The sequence below is a fragment of the Nyctibius grandis genome, chromosome 4 (assembly GCF_013368605.1).
Source record: "Nyctibius grandis isolate bNycGra1 chromosome 4, bNycGra1.pri, whole genome shotgun sequence".
Classification (NCBI taxonomy): domain Eukaryota; kingdom Metazoa; phylum Chordata; class Aves; order Nyctibiiformes; family Nyctibiidae; genus Nyctibius; species Nyctibius grandis.
The window spans coordinates 4,263,346-4,289,692 of record NC_090661.1 but is presented as its reverse complement, the minus strand read 5'-3'; the positions used below and the strand labels follow the sequence as shown (position 1 = coordinate 4,289,692).

General features: G+C 38.6%; 1 protein-coding gene across 1 annotated transcript in view; it reads right to left on the bottom strand.

The window, feature by feature from the left end:
- The window catches only part of NAV2 (neuron navigator 2), a 171,107-nt gene that overhangs the window by 120,149 nt on the left and 24,611 nt on the right, over positions 1-26,347 (bottom strand). Inside the window, exons 4-7 of the mRNA XM_068399984.1 lie at positions 21,926-21,998; positions 15,703-15,970; positions 14,144-14,212; positions 10,753-10,910 (exon numbers count right to left, since the gene is read on the bottom strand). Coding sequence (XP_068256085.1) covers positions 10,753-10,910; positions 14,144-14,212; positions 15,703-15,970; positions 21,926-21,998 — 568 coding nt within the window. The remainder of the gene's footprint in view (positions 1-10,752; positions 10,911-14,143; positions 14,213-15,702; positions 15,971-21,925; positions 21,999-26,347) is intronic.

The following is a 26,347-nucleotide window of genomic DNA, read 5'->3' as shown; positions in this document are numbered from 1 at the left end:
AAACTGCTTCTCAAGGTTACATTTTACTTCAAAGCTCAGGATTTTTATCCTCATGAACTATACAGTTAAGAACATGTCACTGGCTATTTTTTTTTAGTTTTTCGGGTTTTTTTTCAAAAACTTTAAATACATTTTTCGCTTCTTTTAGATATTCCTAAAGCTTATGCCAACTATGGCAAAGTTCTGTGGTCTTGTAAAGCTCCACTTCAGCCACGATTAAGATTCAGCCAGCCTTTGTTTAGGTAAAAGAGGACATATTTTTAAATACCAAATTCAGCCAGTTGAACAGTTGTAAAATGAAGCATGAATATGATTTACTGCATACTCGTATCTTGTCCTATAAACATGCCATACTGCTTGTTATATTCTGGCAGTCTTTAAGCCATTTTATGGGCACACACTCAACAAATATGTCACTAAAGATTCACTAAGATGAGCCAATCTTTCAAAAAATATATTTGACCAGAAAAATGAAAGGATGCAAGCAATACCCCAGGAGATAATTGCCCCAAGAGGAGTAATTTGTTTGATGCTAACAACTCTCATGAGGGTCACCTTATGACATAAGCCAGTAACCTTATTTTTGGGGAATATAGAGGCATTAACACATTTGGTAATCTGGAGAAATAGACTGAGTCAATAAGATTACATTCATTGAAGTCGATGGTAAAGTTCTGTGCTTAGAAAAGAGAAATTAAATGCCTAAATCTAAAACATCCAACAATCAGCTATGCAGCAGTATTGCAGAAAAGAAATAGGAGTTACAGTAGATTGCAATTGCACACCTCTATGATGTGACACTAAGGAAAAACAAATGTCATTCAGGAATGTATTATGAGTATCATATATAAGGCAGAGAATGCAATTATTCCATCCTACTCAGCCCTAGAGTAAGGCCTCAGGTGGAGTGCTGTGTCCAGCCCCGGCACCCCTCTAAAAGAGACTGACAGACTGGAAAGAGGCCAGAAGAGATCATCAAGACATACAAGAGATTTATCACATGGAACCTATGAGAAGAAGGTTGAAATAGTAGAGGAAGTTTAGTCTAGAAGAGAGAAGAACAAGAGAAGATATTGTAAGCCTTCAAATATATGAAGGCTGTTTTAAACAGGACCGACATCAAGGAAGAGCAACAACACGCTTAATTTTAACCAAGCAGAATTCTGGTTTTATGTATTTTTCAAAAAGCTACCTTCAAGCTCAAATGGACACTGGAAGGGATACACTTAAGCAGATCATCAAGACCCTGTCAGAAGACATTTCAGAACAGACTAGAAAACACCTCTCAGGTATAGGTACAGTTGATTTCACTTCAGAGTTGGAGCACAGACTCCGTTGGTTATTTACAGATGCAATTCTATAAATATATAATGTACGCTGCAAACTTGTAATAATTTTAAACACAGTTCTTTAAATGGAGTTAAAACCAGAAGGCAGATCTACACTGCAAAGTTACAACTCAAATTTGTGTAAGGATACTAGAAGCAGTTTTAGACTAAGGGACAAACAAAAACCTAAAGATTCTCCCAGGAAGAAAATACAAAACAAAGCACCAGGCTCTCAGGCTATCTTTCAGATTATCCCATACTCCTTCCTTTCTCTCTCCGTTTTGTTTTGTTTTTTTTTTTTTTTTCTGTTGTCACATCAAATTAATGATCACTGTACTATATTCAAGGCAAAATAAATCATACTGAACACTTGGTAAATACCTTCAGTGCAAGTTATATTTAGAAAAGTGGATAGGGTTATTCCAGCACCTGCTTTTTGGTAGTGCATACAGCAGAATGATAGAAAATACCAACTACTCTGCATCTGTTCGTATAAGGTTATAGATCTGTCGAGACAAATTATGTGAACTTATTTTACCACCAGTCTGACTTACAGGGAAAATGGTCCACCAGTAAAAACAGAGAGCATCTCTCAACTGCCAGCACAGGTGAGCACAGAGGCAGCATCCTAAACACTATGCAGAATATGCTGTTTGCCTCATACCTGACCTAGATCAAACACTTGCACATTTTTAAAGGTTGGAATGCCTGAAAATCGTTAAATTATCATATTCTCACTTTGTTGAGCCAATCACATTTATTTCCCAGGGAAAATTTGAAAGTGTGGGCAAATAGGTTTAAAACTTTATGGACTTACGCCTCTTTAAAACCTTTTCCACTTTTGGAGTCCTTTTAAGCTTAGTGACTTTTGCACAGTGTTACCAAGTCAACACTTCAAAAGTAAATGTTAGATTCATTCAATTTTCTAAAAAAAGAGAAACCTAAAAAGAAAACTAAAACTGAGATGGATATAGAACAGGGGTTAAAGTAACTGCTCCAAAAAGTCAAACAAAGGAAGTTTTTTCTAAATCTATATGGACACAATTTTCAGTCATGAAGAAAGTTATAACTGCCAAATAAAACAAAATAAAATAAAAAATAATCTTTAACTTACTGCTATCCGTTGCATGAGCCAACTGTTTCATTCTATAAAATCACTTCCCAGCTTTCTGACATCCATACGCTGTTCATCGATACGGAGAGGAACCTTTCCATCTCAAGACCTCCGCTTATGTTTGCTAGTCTCTAGTGAACTGTTAAATCTTTCTGCTGCTCCTGGTTGCAAAAGCCTTCCTCACTCCACTGCTCCCCCACCCTCTCTCAGCAGCCTCGCAGAGCTGGGCTCAGCTCTAATCCATTGCACAGTTAAAATCAATTTCAATGAGGACCTCGCAGTTTGTACAAAATGAGCCGATGCCTTTTCACATCGACTGAAGTGTATGAGTCCTCAGTCGGCAGTCACAGCACCGTATTGCCTATAAAGGACATTGCTTGAGATACCAAGTTTAATTTCACATTTCTGTCTTATTTAGCAACATGTATGTGTGCCACTAGATGTTGCAGTGACCAACTTAACAGGGAGCACTGTAGAAACAGGGAGTCCTCCCAGTTGCAAATTAACTTTGTGGGTTTGTATTAACTCTCTGTTCTGTAAGATACCACGTACCTGAATACTTCAGGACTATTTAGTCTTTGATTAGTAAAAGATGTCACTTAAAATGCTAAGACTTATTATAACAACTGTTATATATATATATATATATACACACACACACATATAAGAATTATAATATATATAACAACTGTTATATTATGTTGTTATATTGTTGGTAGCTTCTATGAGCTACCAACATTACAATGACTTTAAACAAACCAGGAGGACATCACAAGTGGTTTTCAGATTGGTTTATAGAAAGCGTCCCCACTGGGCCCTCCAAAAATCACCCTTTGTTACTTCAAGATAGTTTCTGAACATGAGAATAATCATCCACAGACCCTGACGAACCTCAAAAACTGGAGTTATTCAGTATGATGCCAATAGAAGAAATTTCCTCAATGCTTAAAAACCAAGAAGTTGACCAGCATAGACCAAATGCAACTGCAAGACCAGATCTAGAGGTCCTGCTTTTATTTTAACTCTTCTTATTCAGCCAAACAATCCTGCCTAATAACTTCTCTAGCCTGATTACTAAAATGGACAAAACCACAGAGGACAACTGCTATTTTAGGCCCAAAGAGACTGATTTACCAACACTGGAGTGTTATTATTGTCTCCTACACAGCTCAATGAAAATTTTATACGGTGGTTATGGGCTATAGATACAAATCAAGCTGGTATGAATTGGGGACAATAGAATTTTTTTATTTAAACTTTTTTCTTCCAGGGCACAATAGTCATTTGAAATGAGTTCACATCAGCCCAGGCTGGTTATTAACACACCCAGCACTGAAATGTTCACACCGTAGCCGACAACTTGACCATCACTGAATAGAAACAGCTAATGGCTTTGATTGCTTTAAATATAACACTTGCTATCCTGATCATCTCAACCATTAAATACCAAAAGGAAAGGCTTTTTCTTTGGCCAGGAAAAGGGGGAGATGAGGCAGCACTGAGCACTGGAATAGGCTGGCCATTTACACAGCTTCCACTTGGAACAGACTGACTGTTCAGCCATCCCACTAACCTTTTGCCAGCCCTGAGTCAAGCTGGCTCAGTGCCACAGGAATTGAATTGCACATCTCAGCTCCCCTGCCACAGCTGTCATGATAACTGTCCCTGTACCTGCAGCCAGAAAAAGCCTTCGCTCTCACATTCAGGCTTCTGCGCTGAACGCTACTATAAATGGGTAAAAAAAATAAAATGTTAACACTCTTAACAGGAATTTCTATCATGCTTTACAAGTCCAACAGCTCTTTTCTCACCACTTTTTTTTTTTTAATTCTTATGCTCTTATTTGGCATAAAGGCAAAAGCCTGGGTTTTGTCTCTGTTTATTATTATTAATTTACTTGGAGTGGAAAAACTGCATGAGGTTAAGCAGAACATAAGATCTCCAGTGAGAAAGCTTGTGCAACATTGCTTGACCATCCTGTACCCAGTACAGGAGCCAAACCCAGTCATTCAGAACATCAAATATTTAATCTGATTTTATGTGCAGCTACAGAAGAGGGCTTGTCCTCCATTTTCATGCACTTAAATGAAAGATATTTCATTCAAGGAAACTACTAGGATCACCTGAGTTGATCTTAAAGATAATATGGTTCAAACAATTTCACTCAGTAATTTCTGAGCCAAAACTGCAACATCTGTCTGAACATCAGCTCTGGGCAAATATTAAATTTTGAGTCATTATGTCCAATTTAATCTCTTTCAATGTCTAATCATCCTCATTCTTAAAATTTGTATCCAGTTTGTGGTCTGAATTGGGCTAATTTCAAATTCCAAACAAATGGATACTCATATGTTATCTATTGAGGTAATAAAGAATCCTTATTACTACCAATCTCACTCCCTACAAGTATCTTGTAGATAACCTTTTAGACAAAGAACATAAATTAACCTTTTAAATACCTAACTGCGTTTCTCCAAACCTCTAACTATGCAGTGCTCTTCCCTGTTTTATCAGCATCCCTCTTTTTCAAAGCCCATTTGAAGGCTGCTGAAAATTTTAGCCTTCAAGATACCGCCCTCGAGAACTGCGAGTTTTGATCTCACTATGCACATGCCTCTCCTTGCTCCTTGTAAGGATGAGTGGTTTTCCCTCTGTTTCTAAAGTAGCATTTTTAAATTGAATCCAGGGGTTTGACATAATCCATATCTGCCACTTTTAAATGCCCTTCAATGATGCTGAGTTCCAGACAAGCTCAGTATCACACAGAACCAAGCCATGAATGTATTCCCACATAATTTTTATATCAGTGCAGGATTTAATATGAAACATTTGAGTCATTAGGAGGAGAAATTTCAAGTGGCCCAGTTCCAGATTTATGATTTTATATTCTTTTATAAATAAACAAATATGGATTTCACAGTAAAGTTGACATGCAAAACTATGGTTTGCATCAACATCAGTAAAACAAAGATTACCTTGTAAACAAACTCTGGACAACCACTTTTTTCTTTTAAATTGACGTCTGCTAATTCAGACAACAGGAACGTACAAGCACACTAGAGAATCTCCCAGCGACCTTCTGAGCAGTGCACCTCCAGGAATCAGTACCACGTGGATTCTTGTATGTCTAGTTGTGAAACTTGCATTGCAGATATATAGATTTAACTTGAAGAGTCATTCCTACTAAAGCTATGACAAGACATGCCATGCCCTCCTGAACTCTGCTCTGTAAAGTGCACACATTTTTAGCACACATTTGGCATGTGTAACCGTACACCAGTAAGACTGATTTGCTCAGCGGAGTGGAGGTTACATTTCCTTGCTAACATTTTACTAACTTGGTTGTCAGTCCTTTTTTGATAACACTAAGTTCAAAAGTTATAGGAAAGAACTTTCTTAACTGTCCTTTGAAATACCTTAATATCTCTTTCTACTTAACTAGTCTATACTTAAAAAATTTTTTAAAAGGAAATAATATTTAAGGGTATCAAGGAGTGGTGATTTTATACCTGCCAGAGCTCAGAGCTGGACTCAAGTAATACTAGCCCCTTACTGCTGGCTCCATACAGGTCTGATCCAAGCAAAACTGTCACTGCAATGAGACCCTGTCTCTCTGGGATCTGCAGGTCCCCGTACTTCCCTCTGTCTCTATGCCACCCTCTGTACTGGAAGTATTTTACCTGTGTCAGCAGCGTAAATATGCCTGTAATGGGTATAATGCGGACTGGTTTGAGTATCACTGCATCAAAGAGGGTTTCAGAATCCTCTCATGAGACTTGGGTCAAGAAAGTTTGCAAGAACACTGCTATTAAAACAGTCATTTATTTCGTCTGAGCGCATGAATCCATATGCATATATTATTTTGTTTTTTTAATACTACCTATTTAAGAAAAAACTGACATTACTAGCACTGCCTTCTTCACAACTCTGAACAATAAACATTGCCTTTGAGCTGATGTGGAAATGGTCAAAGTCTGGTAGAGCTTTTTTCTACTGACATTTTACCTAACATTCAATCCAAATGAAAAGTGTCATTTTTCCCACAGACTTCTACTGCCCTCTGTAGGATTATTTTAAATAAAATATTAGGAACAAAGTAGAAGAAAAAAAAAAACAAAAAGAAAGCATGTAAGCCTGTCACATTACTGTATCACTTCATAAACATACTGGAGATGGCATATTAAATTGATGTTTCCTATAGCTTCATAAGTTTGGGGATTTTATAGACTGTGGATACAAATCAGGAAGTAATAAACAGAATATTCCCATACAATGTTACCAGACTTTTGAGACTGCAAAATGAAAATCAAGTGCCTGAAGGTCAGTGAAGACAGGGCATACGTGATAGTGTACAGAGGTAGTCAAAAATACCCACCATTTTTCAGAACTGCAGACTGCTTTCAAAGCAGTTTCTCAAAACACTCTTCGTTGTGTGTAGCTAAGAAAAACACTGAAATAAATTCATGAGATGCTTCATAATAAATATAAAAATTAATTAGATACTTCATGAGCTACTGTAGTATGAAATAAACTCATGATACTACAGTATCATAGTCTTTACTGGAGTTGTACGCTTCAATATTTAAGTTTCATTCTTGATACTACCTAGGACACAGTTCTGATACTTCTTGCAACTGACAAAAAAAATTTCTTTATTCTAAATTGAACAGACAAATAAAATTTTGGCTATTTTTAATTTAGTGACCATATTAGACAATTAGAAGGACGCGGTAACATGGAGCCTCAAGATAACTAGTAACTAATAATTTGCAAACAGGCATAGAAATGCAAAGCTCTTTTGCCTCTTTACATTCCTTAGAAATGTTTTTGATAATTTAGATGAGTTCAGTAGCAACCCTGGGAAGTGGTTGATGCTTTTCATGCTATAGTATGCTTGTGGTGTTAAAGGATATTAAAGGACAAGATAGTAAACCAAAGGTATACTTACATATGCATGGACTAAACAACTCTGACAATTTAGAAGCGAATTAAAAGGCTCCATTTGTATGAAGGGATTACGATGACATCAAAAATCAGAAGCCTGAGTGGCTCATTACTTCCCCACAATCCAAAAACGCAATTATATTTTAATTGCATTTTTCTTAAGGAAAAAAAGCCTGTAACAGCAATTACACACATTAAAATACCCTGCCTAGAATGTTACTGCAATTATAAATGGGAATGTTACCGCAATTATAAATGGCTAATCACTGTGACAATAAATAAAAAAATGTACCACAGTGTGTTACCATTTTATGACATGAGGAATGAGGGCACTGAAGTTATTCTATACAGTTTGAAGGGAATTTCGCATATAAACTGTTGGTCTAACTCCAAAAAGCAAGTTAAACCTATCATGCCCTAACCTCAAAGAAGGCGTCCATAACGACTGAACTAGGTGTCTAAGCCATCCTTACTGAAGAAGACGTATCTCTTCTTCACGCCTTATAACTGACAGCATGCAAATACTGAGAGAGCAAAATAAAATACTGAAGACAAAATGTAAGCCAAGGGGAAGTGAGACTTGCATCTCTTTATGTGTGCTCCTTTGCTAGGAGTACATATGCATCTCACAACAAACGTGCATGCGTCCAACAATCTCTTATTTTTATGCAACAGTGTAATTGTTTTTGATGTTACACAAATCCTTTCCCCAAGATTTCTAGAAAACCAGTGGTGTCATCATTAATTGATTAATGGAATCTTAAAAAAAAATCTAGGTTACTTATTTTCCAGTAGCTAGCTATTCCACCATGCTCCATTTACTGTCCTTTTCATTTCTGACATATTCTGTTCCAATTAATGCGCTTTCATTGCCACAAGACACAGATGATTGACTAACAAGACAATTCACATTTGGAGGGAAAGGCCACTCATTAACAAAAGCTGAAAATTACAACCTACTTCGTTAGAAATTATTCAAAAGCAATACACTGAAGGCCACCTTCTGTCACAAAGTGACCACTCGTGCCAAAACAGTCTGCCAAAACAGGCAGATTTCTCTTTTTCCCCTTTCCTTCTCCAAAAACACACAACGGATCTACTACTGGGTAAAGAGATGAAAACTTACCAAGACTGGCACACAACATGGTCATGAAGTCTCATTTCCTCAGGCAAAAGACAGGATATGGGTCAGAAAACTTGAATTGTCTTAGCACTTAGCACAATAAACTTTGCCTGGCAATGTTACAATTAACTTAAAATAAGCCAAAAAATTGTCAGACCAACTGCTTTTATTTCTCATGGATGCAGACCAACTTTGTGTCATGATTATATTTTTAAGTATAGCTCAAGTTCAACTTAAATAAGCTCTCATTATTTTTTTTGAAGACCATAATTTATGACTGGAAATTTTGACCACAGCAAAATTCTGAGTATTTAATGCAACTTATGTAGGCTGTCAACCTAAAACCCAGCCTTGTTTCTTTCAGTCATTTGTAACACTCACAGGAAGCAGATGATCTCGTACGCTTCTTCAGCAACTGGTTTATCTTTCTGAAGAGATGGGTTACAATGAGGAATGAGGGGTCATAGAACTGTCTGCCTAAAAGCAGTTGATATTTAAGTTACTCAGTTGACATTATTATTTCTCTGTACGTTAGAGGACTTTTTTTTTTTTTTTTTTTTTTTTAAGACTGAAACCAGTACTTTACTGTCCTTATTTAGTAATCTTGGTAAATTGAGAAAAAGCCAAGAGAGTTCAAGTTCTCTTTCTTCAATGCAGCCTAACAGCATACTACTCGTCCACAGGTAGGGATCGCCTAGCCAACCCACACACGCCTCAGGACCAGACACATCCTGCATTCCGTCTCCCCAATCCAGTAGTTATGGGAGATAAGCAAGAGGAGAGTATTGACAAGGAGGAGACAGAGGGAGACTGGGGAGATATTACACAGGAAAACAAAATTTAATCGGTTCTACTGCTCATGCCATAACTTGTCAGCTTATTCTTTTAACTGAAAGCCAGATCTAATTCAGATTGAGAGACAACTGTTGCATGCTGTGTTACAGTTAAATCATTACTGTTTACATAGTGAACCTTCTAAAATAGTAAGCACAGATTTATCAAGGTAGTACGTTGCTAATTTATTAGCATATTATGTTATTAATTTATACTTATAAGTATTATATTATTCATCTGTCAATGTAATTTTCTTCTGATACTGATCAGGGTGATTCAGAATGTCTCCATTACCATCACCACAGGATGAGGTTGTGGGCTGCAATGGCGAGATGGGGTAATATTCCAAAATCTAATGACATGCTGTCATAGGACAACAGTTTCTAGAGAAGGAAAAAGAGTTTCCTGAAAAGAAACAAGCACGAGAACCACAGGCAAGCTGAAGCAGACCAGTTTTTTTCCCTCAAGCAAGATCCTCATTACTGTTAATAGAAGTTATGCATATAGAACAAGGAGACTTCAGCCCAAAGGGTGCGATTGCCAAGTCACCTCAAGAAGATCGTACTGAAATCCAGTGCTGATCTATCTTCCTAAGTGCAATGACTTTGCTAAGGATACAGAATTAGCTGCCAGCCTACACCATCAATTTGACCGTAGACTAGAGTGATTTGCTCAGTTCTCACCAGTCACATCCCCCAAAACTCCGCTGGTAAATGCTGCGTTATAGAGCTCAGAGCTACAAACTCAAGCTAACGAATGCTGTCAGATTTCTAGCTTCGTGAACGGACACAAAGTCAGTAAATGTCATTCAAAAAAGCAGCTCTTCAGACAGAACAGGGTACTTCGCATTTCTGATCCACTGCTGTATACACAGCTTCACTGCAACATTTATCGAACTATAATATGTTGCTGCCTTCAAACTACACTATATGATTCTTGAAATTAGATTTACATCATGTACTTCTGTAACTTAAAGGGCCTTACACAATAGTGGAGTAAAGGAAAGCAAATGGTACTATTTATCATGTAAAACATCAAAGAAATCTTTAGTGGTCATTTTCCATTCCTGTCAAACTACTCATCAAAACGTCTTATTTTTTGATAATTCACCCCCCGCCCTTATCTGTATTTAAAGCGAAATGAAAAAAACATGTTTCACCAGTGCCAGTTTTTCTTTAAGATATTTTTTGTTATGTACCTTCATGACAGTCACAACTTCAGTTATAGTAAATAAGGACTATACCTTTTCCAAGAAAAGCCAGCTGGTTTTTGGATTGTAAATGTCATGTTTACAACATACAGCTTTGAGATAGTCTTACAACTTCTGGAGCTTAATAGAAAATTCAATTCCCCCCAAACAAAGCCACGATTAAGAAAAATCTGAGGATGCCAAAATCTCAGGTGCTTACCTTTGTCATTGCTACTTGTTGGTGTTGGAGGTGGAAGTCCAGGCTTAGATTTGTCATAATTGTTAAAGCTCTGGCTGCGTCGATTGTTGGCACTAATAGAACCACGAGCTTTGGCCTCACTGCCTGCAGTGGACACCCTCGTGGTGGGGCCTGGAAGTCTGATGAAAGAATTACAATAAGATTAAATACATTTTAAAGAACTCTGGGAAAGAAACTATGGAATACCATGCATAAGCTGAAAAGAAAAGGATTCATACCACAAATATATACTCATAATGGTCTTTGTTCTTTTACAAGACCAAATCAAAAAATCATCCTAGATGAAAAATAGATGGCAAAGAAGCTAAAGTCTAAATTATTTTATATCAGAAAAAAACCCCTCTGAACCAAAATTAACGGTCACTTGCCATAAATCGTGTAAATCAGAAATAGCTGCAAGTAAATTCAGTGGAGCAATACCACTGGTACAAGGCTAAGACTAAGTGATACACTACTGTTCTTAAACTAGATTGCTGGACACATTATATGCTGGACACATAAGGGCCACCCTTATTTTGGAATAACAATGAGACAGAACGTGGCTGCCTCTTCCCTTGGAGAGAAGCACATCACATCTCTGCTCTGAAAGCTACAAAGCCTAGCAGCCAAGCCCAGCAAAACTTTAACTTGGTTTAACTATTTGAACCTATAAAAATCACACAAAGTTCCCCCTCTTAGGGCAACCACATTATCAGGGAGCTGGTATAAGCCTCTGCTTTAAACTGGATCAATCTCTTCCAGCATTTCCTTACCGTAGCCTGCATTGACAAGATTTAGCTGTTTACCTAGGAAAAAAATGTAGTTAGGATTCTGGAGTAAGAGGACGGGGAGGGATACTACTTTCATGCTTTTCAGGCAAAAGGGGAAGGGGAAGACTTTTCTACAAAGCCCGACAGAATTAGGAAAGCCACCGGCATCACATCTCAGAACAATGTGTTCGAGTCCTTCAAAGTCAAAGTTCATACATAAAGTTTCCATGTTTGTACTGTATTTTGTGCACTAATAAGCACATATTTCTACATTCCAAATAGATGAAATACTAAAAATTACAAGATTTGGTAGTTGCTCAAAATGCATGCTGAAGAGTTAGTGAAACAGTTGTTTTAAAAAGCAAGGACATCACATTAAAGAGTAAAAGATAGAACCAGTTCATGTCATCTACAGCAGCACTGAAAGGGACCACTCTTTGCTGTCTTTGTATTTTCTGTAGGATAGAATCTCTTTGAAACTTCTTTTATATAAAACGCAAAAATCTAATTGTCTTAAATAACTTGTGCCAATAATAGGCTAAAATGAAGAAGTCCCAGTTGTCATCCCAGGATGCAACCAACCAAACCACCGTTATGCCTATGGGAAGGAAGAGAAGCCAGGAAGGAGTCTGGCAGCGCTTCCTAAACAAACTGGCTTCTCCAAGATCAGTGAAGAAATAGGAAATATGAAAAGAAATACGAAGGAAAAGAGCAAAAATGTCAGCAGCTGCATGCACATGCTTTCAAAGGTCAAAAGAAGTTAAGACATAAGGGCATCATTCAAATACAAAACCAAAAATTAATTTACAAACTCAAACCACCACAGATCTGGCACAGCACATCATGGTTCTGAGGTTGACTTTGCTGAAGCCTTTTAGACGAGCCCCTCAATTTATCCAGCCTTTTTCAAAAGTGAGGGGTGCTAGAAAGTTGTACATACTCATCATTGCAGCAAGGTGTAAAGGAAAACACCCCAGAGATGCTTCATCCACTGTAGAGGAGATAACATAGGAAGAAGCAGAGGTAAAGTGGGGACAACTGCTCTTTGTAACAATTGCTGTTCTTCAGAACTTGGAAGTCACCAAAACAAGTTAGTTCATTAAGAGTTTGTTTTGGTTAATAGGAAACGAGCTAGGTTTCTTACAGGTAGGAAAGATGCACAAAATACCTGAGCTGAAAGTTTCTACTCAGTGGTAAAACATTGTGAGTACCGGCCAACCACTGCAGGAAGGCTACTAGGACCCCCAATACTGGGAGGGGAGTTTTCTAGCAGGGCTTGGCAGGAGGGAAGGGATAATGTTCTTGTGCCAATGGGTAAGAAAAGGCTCCCCACACGCGCTCACACCCGTTTTGCAAATCTGTCACATTTTAAAGTAAATAAAGCTACTCAAACCATGTGACCACTCAAGAAGTGACACGTTTTCAATTCAAGTCAGTATTGTCACTGCCAACAACAACATAGTGAGAATAAAAAAAAAATACATGCTAAAAGCACTCTTGAAGAAGACATTTCTCTTAGATTTTTCTTTTCCCCCCTGTAGTTTAACTGACTGATTTTAAGCCCCTGCTTTTGGTATTAGGCCAAGCTATTTCACAGCAGTGCCTGTGAAATCTAGAGGAAAAAAAAAATCAGTTCAGGGAGACGTTTCTAGCTTCTTGCTGTTAGAGACAAGGTACTGAACTCTGAGAACACGCTCCTTTACTACTCTTCAGCACCTTTTCTAGGCAAATACGAACTGTCAAGCCATAATTACGGTCAAGAGAGAACATGAAAAGAAAACATGGGACATTTTAACAGGGGTTATACTGCAGACCTTCACTGTTGTCATAAAAGAAATAAGATGGGGGAAATAAATCCAAATTCTACAGCAGAGCTAACAATCTATACGAACTTGCCAAGCTGAATAAAAATTACAAGTAATAGTTCACAAGCTTAGCAAAAAAGGTATAGTTTACCAATGTATGACTATATAAAAATTCCATTACATTACATTTTAATATATAATATTAGTAAAAGTAAACATGATTAATAACCACTTTAACAACACCTTATGATCACTGAGATGAGATGGTCATACGAGCTGGCATGCAAGTCATGCTGGGATTCAGAAAAAAAAAAAAAAAGACTGAAATACCTAGTAATCATTTTCAGGGAGACTAGATGTGCTCAGCTACAGAGCAGAGGGGAGTGCAGGAGCTCTGATGAGACAGACCCACACGGTGCTGTTCGGGCTCACATGGTGCACGTGCTGCTCCCCCTACTAGCTAAGACACTAGCCTGATGCTTGTCACTTCAATAATGCAGATCTAAATACAACTACAGATGGGTACAGTGGGGACAGAACTCCCAGAACCATGTTTTATTCTCAAAAGCAAAAGCTCATAAGGACAAGAAAACCAAATGATTTTCTTGCGGGCCAGAACGCATTCCACACCTTGAAAAAAAAAAAAAGAAAAAAATTAAAATCCATCTAACACTTCCACGTTTCAGCTGTTTGTAAAACACCTAGGTACAAACTATTTTCAACAGGAACCCTAAACATGCATCCAGAAATACTGCAGAAGGATTATTCATGCTTTGCAGAAGATGAGGAAATGCTAACCTAGAAGACTTTTTCTGACCAAGAGTGAATCGGATGATTTTGCTTTGAGATGAGTCCCTGGGAGATGCACTGTATGACAGGAAAGAAAAAGCGGAAGATAACATTGAACAAAGAACTTAGTAACTAGTTTTAGGGAGGAAAGAGTTTTTATGAATTTCACAGGAAAAAAGCTTCTTGCCTAAGTATAACTTTACATCAAAACTCCTAAAATCTGAAATGAATTAATTTTTATAGAGTAATGAACATGCAATTCTGCGTGCAAACCCCAACTTTATTACTCTTTTTCAATCTTTTATTATATGTATTTTTCTGCAGAATCTGAGCAATTTACTTTAGTATATACTAAGAAAACATGACATTTAAGCCCTTCAGGTTAGATATTTTTAAATTATTTGAAACCCAGCACAATCCACACGATGGACTGAAACATCACAGCAATATTCAAATGGTTGCATGCATCTCTGCATGTTTTTGACAGAAAAGTCACAGAAATATGTTCAAATACATCTTTGTTTTACAGTAATTCATTCCTGTACAAGTTTATACATGCTGTAACAACACTATGTTTTTCAATTATACGAAAATATTGTTTACACCCAAAATGAGCATGATTCATGACGGAAGACATAAGCAAAACCCAAATAAGCTCTGAGTAGTCTCACTTGGAAGGCCTCATTTAAACTGTTTATATCCCTCATAAAGCAGCACTCAAGCTAGTGTTCACCTTAATATGTGTTATTTTAACACAAATAAGCCTTAACTTAATTTGAGATACTAAAAAAAAAAAAGCCTTCATACTTTAGTAATTGTGCAAATATTGGCTCCAGTCTTTAATCCTGCCCACTTATCCCCACTAAAACCCTCACTCTTAGCAGTGGAAGGGTCAGGCAAGAAAAGGCTGTACGTGCACTCATGGTGGTACTGCCTTCATAAATTGCTTCTATTCTAACCTGCAAAGAACACCCCTAGGATTAAAGACATTTAAAGGACAAAGACTCCCTCTACTTATCTGTGTTCTCATACAGGAACACCAACAAACACCAATTGTGAAAATTATTTTTCATGTAAGTCAGCAGCATATTTTTGACCAATAAGCCTAGATTTGATTTTGACTGTCACCAGCTGTGATGAGCTCTATTTCTTTAACCACTGTCAGAACCTCCCACTTCTTAGGACTGAAATTCTTGTAAACCAAGAACTGAAGTTGGTTTTCACATGCCCAAAATATATATTCTGTAATGGCAATGATATATGTGCTTTGCGAGTAGAAAGGAGCAAAAGGAATACTGAGAAAAACATCCTTATAAAATACTGTAGTTCCCTGGTCTAGATTTTACACCCATTGAACTGCACATTTCCATCACAGAGAACATTTAAGCCCATCTGTTTTGATTTCTGAAGGTGTGAAGTCAATTGCTACCCAGCATTTGATTTCCAACACACTCTTTATTCTAGAGTAGAACTTAATAAAGAAGTTTCTTTGGCTTTTGAAGATCTTTAACAAGAAGGAAAAAAAAAAGAAACAAGAAAAAAAAACAAAGTAAAGGAAATTTCCCCACCTTGACTGCATTTCTGGTTGTGCTTTGAATGGATGCTGCGCAGCTTGTGGGGGCTGTTGGCACGGAGTCTGGAGCGAAGCTGGCACCTGCTGCTGCGGCACCCCAACCTGGCACTGGGACGGAGGCCCTGCTTGCTGGGATACTGGCGGAGGCTGCTGGGATGGATGGTGTTGCGGTTGCTGTTTCTGTGGCTGCTGTTGCTGTTGCTTGTATCGAGATAAACTGAAGAAAAGGCCCAAGATGGCCTTTAGATTCCCATTCCTGATTTCTGTAAGGCAACGTTCAGAAGTCACTGTCAGCCACCAGTCCTTGTTTCTCTCTGACAGTACAGCGGGTCAGTCACTGCACTCCTCATCACACGGCCTGAACTCAGCTCCTTGGATACAACAGGCTTTATACACACCTAATCAGCATTACAGCTAATTACCAGCGAGCACCAACTACAAATAACTAACTAATTTCTCCCCTGCAGTGACTGCACGATGTCATCCATTTCTGCTATAGTCTGTGTGTTAACGCCAGTGTGCATAAAAAGATAGTTCCTTTAAACAGTTTCTCTAAGCTAAACTAACTAAAAAAACCCAAACCAAAACCCATACAACAACCAGTGCCTTAAAAACAGCACGCTGTAAATGACTTCTCAGTCCTAAATTTGCACGAGGAAGAGAAACTACTCAGTCATCACACAGTATTCTGTCATTTCTGGAATATCAGACTAATTGTTTCCACCAAGAAAATCTGATGCAAGTTTTGCACTAGAAAATATGATTATTAGGTGAGATAGCTGTATGAAAACAGATAATTACCAGTTTGATTCTACCACAAGCAGGTAAAGAATGGATACCCAAGGTACCTAAAGATAGCTTGACAGTGAATGAAAAAACATTGCAATTCCTAAAAGCCATCCTGTTCTTCTATGCAATATCAAATGTGAAAATGTAAAAACAAACAGAAGTACAAATATAAAGACATATACCAAAACGTGCAGTTAACAGCTGTATCATAATTAACAGGCAAGAGGGCTGATTCAGTCTTGCAGACAACTTTAATAATGTACCGCAACTATTTAGCATGTTTAATTTCCTAAATTTAAAAAGTGAATTAAAAAAGTTACATCAAACAGATGAACTTTTGTCTGCACTATAGAGACCACTTGAACTAAGTTACTGTCGCCCTATGCTTTTAAATTCCTCTACATGGATTAGTGCAAGAGGGGAAGGAAAAAGGCATGTGGCAAGACAGTGGCCAAGCACAAAGATAAGAACCAGAATTTTAATTTCTGATCCCAATTCTGGATGAAACGTTGCTTTGACTTTGTAATGGGCCCTGGCCTATCCTTTATTCCCTCTCCCGGCTGCATTTCTGCGCACATTGCTTATTTTTGCTGTCTAACAAGCTTCTGTTCTTAACCCCAAGCCCTTTACCCAGCAAATCTCAGGCTCATGGCTTAAAAATTTTGCTCCCGTCTATACCGGCTTCCAGCTTTGGTCTCCTTGTCTACCTGTGCCTCAATCTACCTTTTCTTCCTAGCCGCTAATCTAACTTACTTTCTCCCTTAATTTTGTTCTGGCCCATGCCCATCTCCTCAGCAATTCCCATACCTTACCTAAGCGGTCCTGATCATCACCCAGACCCAGGATATTCCTTTGCTCTCCTACTTCTGGACTTCATTTCCTTACCCATTTTTATGTCCCCGCAGTCCAGCCTCTTCACCAGTGCTCTTTCCCATCACTGTCCCTGTTCTCTTGTTTAAATGATTATCAAGCCCAGGGCCCTCAAGCAGCCATCTTCTGTCTTCCTTTGTTTCCTTAGCCAATTTTAGTCCCTTCCTGGACAGCGGGGTGCCAGCAAGTCCTGCCTGCTTCCCCTTTTCCCAGTCCACTCCTGCTCCCATGCAGTGCTATGCCACAAACCCAGCCTTCTCCCACTGCCATCAGCATCTGCATCAGGCAGGTTCCTTCTCTCATCCTCCTGTGTTTAGAGCTAGGGAGGACACGGATGGAAGTAGACAATAAAGTAAAACAGACACAAAAGACAGGAAAGCACAGTAAAAAGGATCTCCTTATCTTCAGTAAAGAACTCAAATTACTCATGGGAATTGTAAGGAAAGTAGCACTTAATCACAGGCCAAAGCATAACTAAACAGAGCCAGAGGCACTTGGAAGCTTAACTGCACAAATACGGGCCAGAAGATAACAGAAATTACCATGGCTCTGCCTGTTTAAACTTAGGAAAGCTACACGCAATTGGAAACAAGGACTTGATTTCAATGTGGAGTGAGAGGTCATTATAACAATAACCCACCTAAAACCTGCTGCTCTCTATAGGTATGTGTGTCTTCTGCTGTATTTATCAGAAGGGAAACCTGCTTTTGACATTTTTCTAAGGTGACCAAAAAAATAATAATCAAAAGAAAAACACCTTTAACAAGTTTCAAAAGCAGCAGTTTCTTTCCCTCTGGATTTTAAGCAAAATATTTCAAACAGGACTTTCAGAGGTAGTTCTGTTTCTCTTATCTTCAAGATAGGCTGAGGTAATTCGCCTGGCAGTTTGCCCCTGCACTTTGTACAAAAAGAGTATTGCAGAGAGTACTTCAACCTCACTGTGCTCTGCCATCAGTGCAGCCTCTACTGCTTTCTGCTTTAAGTCCCCTCCAGTACATGCGTCAGCTTAAATGTGCATATTAACTTAGATAAAGATGGGCATGTCACCCACTCATTTTAAATTTGGAGCGAAAAATGACTCGTCTTATATATTTGAAACAAGTGCTCTAGATATTTGAGAGGAAACTGGAATTTGGTTTTCAGAGAATCCCCACAAATCTACCCTTTGGAAATTTCTGTCCTGGAGTATCTCCCTTGCTGCTTGTTTCACCTACAGCTGGAATTTCCACCACTGTAGCTTGCCAATCATCCTTCTCTGTCTTCACAAAAATACAGTACACTCAGTGGAAATTTAAAAAAAAAAATCAGTTCAGGACAAAGAAAAGGTAAAGAAAAGTCTGCTGGATAGATTACTAGAGAAATGTTGTTATGTGATTCCTCTAACACTTGTGAATGAAATTTCTGCAAATCATAAATTACTCACTACATACAGAATACAGATCAAAGTAAACCAATGAAGAAGAAGAAAAATGGTCTGTCACTGTTATTTAGTCAAGCTTGTTTGCATCTGCTTCTGTAAAGCTTCTATTGTGTCTGATCCTGTAAAGCACGTGGCACTAGAAAAAACAGAACTGGTTTACATGGACTACACTGGTTAGCCACACTAAAACTGCACTACTGAAAAATACGTGTTCTCGGGCAACCCAGGAAAGACTTCAATGTTGATTTCCATTTGGAAGCAATCACGATCTTCTACTTTCTCCTAGAAAAGGATTTGCCAGCGAAGTAAATAAAGTTATTTGCAGTTAACCTAGCAGGTCCTGGGAACTCACGTAAAAACACTGGCTTGTTTGGTTATGGCACTCTTCATTTTAAGTGATTCTATTCTCTCTTGTTCAGTTTCCCCCTCTTTCCTCAGCACAGTTAAGGAGTCACTAAGAACAGAAACTGAATTTATTGTTGAATTCAAGTCTTTTTAACTTCATTTTATAAAAAATGTTCCTTTCCTCTTCCTCTCTAGCTTTCACTCTTTTCCTTCAACATTAGTGGTGGAGCCAGTAAATGTTCTCATTCACATGTTGGCAGCAAACATTACTGGTCTCTTCTGTATGATTTAATACGTTAATTCCTAGACAGTACAAAAGAAAGGAAGAAATACAAAATCAGCGAAGCCATGGGATAACCTATATCCTGCTGAGACTGAATTGTGATTTGGTAGAAGAGCAATGAACATTAATCATGCTGTCCCTGCCCCAGCGTGAACAACACTACGCCGTCAACTTTGCACAACGAGACAGTTTTCTCATCAACTAATCTGCTATTTTTATTAGATTTTACACTGTATTAAGACAGGTAAATAATGTGAAATTTATTATATAATATTTACATATCACATCAAGGTCAAAATTGGCTTTTACTAAGGACTTGGTTGCATTTTCTTTTTAACCATTTCCTGGTAAACAGACTTTCTGCTGTTAGAAGTTTTAGCTCACTTTCTTTTCTTGACATGAGAATCCTTCTAACTGAGCTATCGAGGCATATAACGCAGGCAGTATTTGGGCTGACCATTTTAAAGCTTCTCTTTGGAGGAAAGGATTTATTATTGATGTTCTAACCCAGCTTAAGGATATGCCACAGAAAACGACAGCTAATGTTCAGCCCCCTCTTCTCCTACTAGTTGTGGCATATTCAGGTTCAAGTAATATGTACTAAACATCTGCTACTTTGCTTTCCACACTTACAAATCACCTCAAACTTACAGAAATTACATTTCAAATACACACTTTGAACTGGCTTGTAAGAGGTCATAGACTAGGATGAGGTAGGGGTCTTCCTTTTGAGGACTTCTTTAAGCTATTTTCCAAATTGTCAAAATGTAATTTTAAATAGTAATTTTTAATAACAGTTTGTTAAAAACAATAGCTTTAATTTTATAGTAATTTTATAAAAGTTTTTATATTTTTGTAATATTTTTTAAATATGTACATATATAAAACTAGCGTACATGATGGTTTCACCATGAAGTTCATTCACAGTGGAATACATTTCATAAACACCATTTACCATCAACAAGGGAAAGTGTGTTTCAGCTAAGACTTCAAATCGTGATCAGAAAGCGCATGGTGCTGGGTTTTGATTTGTGACTAAAACAGTGTCGTGGCTGTTGCTGAGCAATACTCGCACAGTGTCAAGGCTTTCTCTTTTCCCCACACTGCCTTCCCCCGGTGTGCAGGCTGGGGGTGGGCAAGAAGCTGGCAGGGGACACAACGGGGACAGCTGACCCCAACTGACCAAAGGGATGTGCCATGCCATACAACGTCACGTTCAGCAATAAAACCTGAGGCGGGTGGTGGGAGGGTGTTGGGGAGGCAGCCATCACTCAGAAACGGGCTGGGCATCTGTCTGCTGGTGGGAGGTGGTGAGTGATTGCCTTTGCATCGCTTGTTCTGGTTATTTTTCTTCCTCTTTCCCTCACTCATTAGACTATCTTTAACTTTACCCATGTGTTTTCTCACTTTTGCTCTTCCTATTCTCTCCCCCATCCTGCTAGGTGTAAGCGAGCAGCCGCGTGGTGCCTAGCTGCCGGCCGGGGTCAGCCCACAACACCCACACATCCATTCTTGCCTTCTTTGAGCTATAGGATTCCTTTAGAGGAAGAAAACATGGCTTTAAACATACAGGTAATTAAGCTATTCACACACAACTAAAAGTATACGTGTGATTTGATGACATAACCTCCTCCTCAAAGCTAAGTGTGCAAAGAGACTTAGTCACCAAATATAACTTGAAGTCTCACCTGATGCCACACATCCAATTATTTGTGCTGTGAAGCACTGAAGGACATATCATATATTCAAAGTCTGCCTGAGCAGCTACTGAACCCAACTGTTTTTCCAGAGTATTTAAATGAAACTGTAAGTGAAAGCTGGTGCTGAGGATGACAGAAATCTGTTTGATCTTTTAATAAGACAGCAGTTAAACAGCTTCTGAGCCAAAAGTTACCATACATCCTGACAGATATCATGCACTGGCATAAAGGAATATAGTACACTGAGTCATGTTTGGGTTTCAGAAAAATTCTGGTGCTCTTCAAAAGCAGAGTGATTAATTAGAGGTCAAAATGTCTTTTTTGTTTTGGTTCAAAACATTTGGATTTTATTGTTTTGTGCATTTCAAAACAAACTAAAATAATCTTTCTTTAAAAAGAAAAGAAAGCAGGACATTTCTTCAGGTAAGAGAATAATTAAAGAATGAGGAAGTAAATTTCTTTCTCAAAAGGCAAACAACCACCAGCAGTTCACTTCAAATATCTGTAAAATCTACACTCTGATCAATGTGCTAATTATAAAACTTTGATGAGAAATTTCTGGTTTTTAACAGAAAGAAACAAAGAAGTGACTGAATTCTAATTTGGTCTCATTGATTATTTTTGCAACTCAGCTGTGTGGAGATTAGATATCTATTTTACCTACCTTTCATACTGAGATGGGAAAAAAGGAGTAAAGACTGTCAAATTAACCATATTAATCTTCCATTACACTCCTTGTACCGGTTACAATCACAAGCAGTAATTCAGGTTTCTCATTTAAAATTAAATGTAAAACAACCCATTGACTCACCGTCTGCTGACAGCCCCTGTATGTTAATCCCCTTGGCAGCCAAGAAACTCAGGCACGCATCTATGTTTTCAATCTGTTCAAGAGCAAACAAAAAAACAAAAGAGACACAAAAAGAAAATGCATTGTAATATCATTTACTTTCATCTCCTGCCACCCTTTATTGCACTCAGTCTTTGTATCACATAAAAAGTCCCTTTGCTCATTACGTGGAAACCATAATATGAAACCTCCTCGGTTACTAAGGTCCTAAATTGATCGAGTGTTACGTGGGTCAGGACTTTGTTATTTGCACTTGCATGAAGCGAGTTAGTCAATACTCTAACCACGAAAGGCGATCACTACGTTTCTTACTAAAGGGTCAAGGATGTTATGCCAGGATTTTTAGCCTACAATAAGCATAACAAACACGAAACCGAAAATAAACACAGAGGCTGCATTTGCTTGAGAAGGCAGATTGCCACTTGCTCTGAAGTTGACAGCTGGCAAAAGTTTCCAGTCACAAAAGCAGTCAAATATAAAACTGTAACTGGAAACCCCAGCTGGAATCCAAAACGTGTTCACTCGTGACATCCTCCGCGTGTCAGAAATGACAGGCAAGTCTGGGTGCTGACTGTGGGGCAAATCCTGCCTTTCAGAGAGATGGCACAACGGTACTAAATTGCATGGTATAAAATTAATTTTGACCAGGTAGGATCTTCTGCACAACAGGTCTGAGTGTTAGTGACTGCAGCTGCTGTATACAGACTGGACTCAAACCCTACCCAACAAAGTGAACTCCAGAAGGGTTGGATGAGTTAGGCATTTTTTCCCCTGTACCTCAACATCATAACAGAGATCTTGCAGTAGCTTCACACCGAGTTTCCCACCAAGCTACCACCAAAACTCTGCTGTCATATTCAGAAGATGCAGAGAGATGCCGGCCCCCCAGACCAAAGCACTGCTATGCAGGAGCCTAAGTTTAGACACCTCGAGAGGCTTCAAGGAACAACATTTTAGGAAATATCACGTGTTTCATGTGTGGTTACACAGAAGACTTTTGGATAATACCACTGAACAATTTTTGCTTTAATTATGGTAATCACTAAGTGATACAATAGGGTCTCCATGTTTGAACATTTTGCCAACATTAATTTATTAATTCCCAAAACTTTGCAACCAAACACTGCTTTCACTTTATAGGTAAGAAAGCAGACAGACGCCAAGCCCCACAGTTGCTCTCATGTGACTACCTTTCTTCTATGAAGTCTGGAGACATCAAAAGAACATGAAAGATCCAGCTTCCCTGCCAGCTCCTGCCTGCCCCCCAAAAAATACACAAGTGAGGGCTGTGTGGCATTCTGGAGGCTGAGCTCCCAGCACCCGACCTGCGTTTCCCATCCTTCTCAAAGTAATAAAAAAGCACAAGGGAAGCTGCCAGAAAACCTCCAGCATGGATTTCTCTCAAGGTACTTTGTCTATAAATAGAAGAGAATATTTTTACTGTTATATCAGGGAAAAAAAAAAAAGCAGTTACTGGCATTACCTGTGATTTCAACAATTACAAACACTGACATACTCAAAACTTTTATCAACCTCATTATACTTTGAGATATACTATACAAAAATATACAGTCTACTATAAGTATACTATCGACTTCCAAACCCAGATACCAAAGAATCCATTTCGTGTAATGTTCAGACCTTAAAGCTTGTAGCAGGGTGCAGTTCAAAGGTTCACTTATCCACAGTTCAATATGATACGACACTCATTCTCTACTCATTTCCTTCCTCAGTGCTCAACAACCCTTTCAAGTTTTCAACATGGCTCTTTTATTGAAGTGATTTGGGACTTTGTCAGAGAGCCAAAGTTCACCTTTTCAAGAACATCACACAAAAGCATCAATCCATTTCTACCACCTGCACTTAACACGTCTTCATCTTTCCAAGAACATTTCCAGTTTTCCACAGTTGTGGGTAGATTTCTCCCCTCCTAATAAGGAGGATTACTTAGGTTAGTGAGTAAAGACAAGCAATATCTCATCTCAAGATCTGCAGTTGTAGAAACTCAAAGCAGCTCTTTCAGTCCTGCTCTGCTTCTTTTCCCAGGTCCCTCATCTTTGCTCAAACCCTCCTTTAGGACAGAGTGACCACAAGATTAAGATTTACTTCTGGGTAGCAAGTTCCTCATCCATGCCCTCATTCTTGGTGCTACATAGTAGTCCTTGCTGACTTCCTAATCTCATCCTCATTGCAGAGCCGGTTCAGATTCAAGGAGCGCCCTTTAAAATCACTACCACCTCTTCCCTGGGACAAAGCCATGGATTTTAGCTATCTAATTAAGATATACAGCTCCCATGCCTAGACTGATGGATGACTCCCCAGCAGAGTACTAATGCTTGAGGTATGTATCTGGAACACAGGTGGAGTGACCTGGACCTCGCTGCCTTGGACAGATGGGCTACCTTGCTGCACCCATTGTAATGCCTGGCTAAAGGCTGTAAGAAGCAAGGGCTTTTTCATGCTATATTGATATAGAAAAAGAATGAGGGGAAAAAAAACATACGGTAATATAAAATGCAGAAAAAAAAGATTGCAGGAAGTGTACTACCAAAAATCTATGATTTTACATAGATTTACATATGATTATTTTACATATGATTTTACAGTCAAGAACGCTTAAGAATCAAAACATTATAGAAACAGGAAAATATCCTATTTCAGTACTTAAAACCAGGCATGATGAAATAAAGAGGTACTAACAGAGGCTTTCAAAAGCAAACCTCCTACATTCAGAAAATAAAGTACTATGATAAGATCCTACAGGGATGTACAGCACCACACACACAAGGAATTCACTAAACAAATACAACTGAAAGACAAAAAAAGCATTAATGATTCTGTTAACATCAGTATCACAGATGATACTGTGTAAATGTTACATGGCAGAATGACGGGAATGTGAGGAACTAGTTGATTTTGAAGGAAAAACAGCCCAAAAAGGAAAAAAATCTGGGGAAATTCAAGAAGAAAATGAAATGCCAAATGCAGGTCTATAGCTGAAATGATTAAAACAGTGTTGATAGAAATTCAGGGTGCTTCCCACACAATGACTGGCTGGTGGCCCACATAAAAGCAATTTGTGACTGCTATCCAGCTCCAGTGGAAAAGGGCTCACCCTCACTTGGCACTCTGGAGTCTCATGCGAGGCAAAAGCCCCGAATGCTCAACCAGGGAGTTGTCTTCTACCCCCCCTGAGGTGCTGAGAATGAAAACAGTGATGTTGGGATGTGCGAGGGATGCAATGACTGATTTTTCCTGTTGTAAAAACTGAAGTTAAGAAAGCTACTGAAATCTTACGTCAAACAGCTTAAGGTGTGAATAATACTTTGTGGCAAGTGGCCCAAGTGAGAATAATCCTAAACTCAGTTTCAGAATTAGTCTAATGCATCAGAAATTATGTCACTTGTTTAAAGAAAAGTGTTTCCAACAGTGAAACATTTAATGAATTTTACCTATAAAAGCTCCAAGGAAGGATTCTGTCTCTAGCCCCTGATGTATTAATGTAAGAACTATTAATGATCTGCAAATATAATATTACAGAGAAAGATGCCCCAGTGCATAAAGGGTTGGAGATAGTAGCATGGTTGTTAGACCATGTAGATGTGTGTACCTAGGATAGAAGGGAAGTTCCTGGATAGATCTCAGCTAAGTAAAGTCCTAATGACCCTGCGCCATGGTGACTTCTGACACAAAGTACAGCTGCCTCCTTGAAATGACAGTATTCAGTAACAAATCGTCACTGAGACTCTACAGGCCCTTTCTTGGCCAAGTCCATGTATTGCTTAAACCCTTTAAGCAGATGTGAAAAGACTGGATTTACCAAAGGGAAATGTATATTTTCTTTTTCACTGTGAGCTACAATTGGTTTTTGGCTGACAATTCTAATTTCTCATTTGCTTTGCCAGCAACATTTAACACAGCAGAAGCAAAGAAGGAATGATGGCAGTTGGATGCTCTCATTTCCCGCCTACCCAAAATAGGGGAAAGCTGTGCAAAAGGAGAAGGAAAACCAAGGACAGACATCCACAGTGATTATCTCACTCAGGCACACTACCTAGAGTGTCCAAAACTGAGCCTTGCCTTGTTATACTGCCTGGCCAAAAGCACCAAATGAAATTTGCAATTTTGAACCACTGCATATAAACTCTTTCAGGTATAGTCAACTATGAAAGCACATTATCAGTCCCACATCCCACACAACGAGTATTTATTCTGAAACGTTCCTACACACCAACCGAGGACGGCTGAGCCCGCACCTGAGGGGCTGCCTGCCTCTGGAAGCTCCTCCTCCTTTCTTATAATTAGGAGAGGATATGAAAAAATAAAACCCCACAGAATTAAACTGCTGTTCAGACTTATCAAGTGTCACAGCTCCCGTTGTCA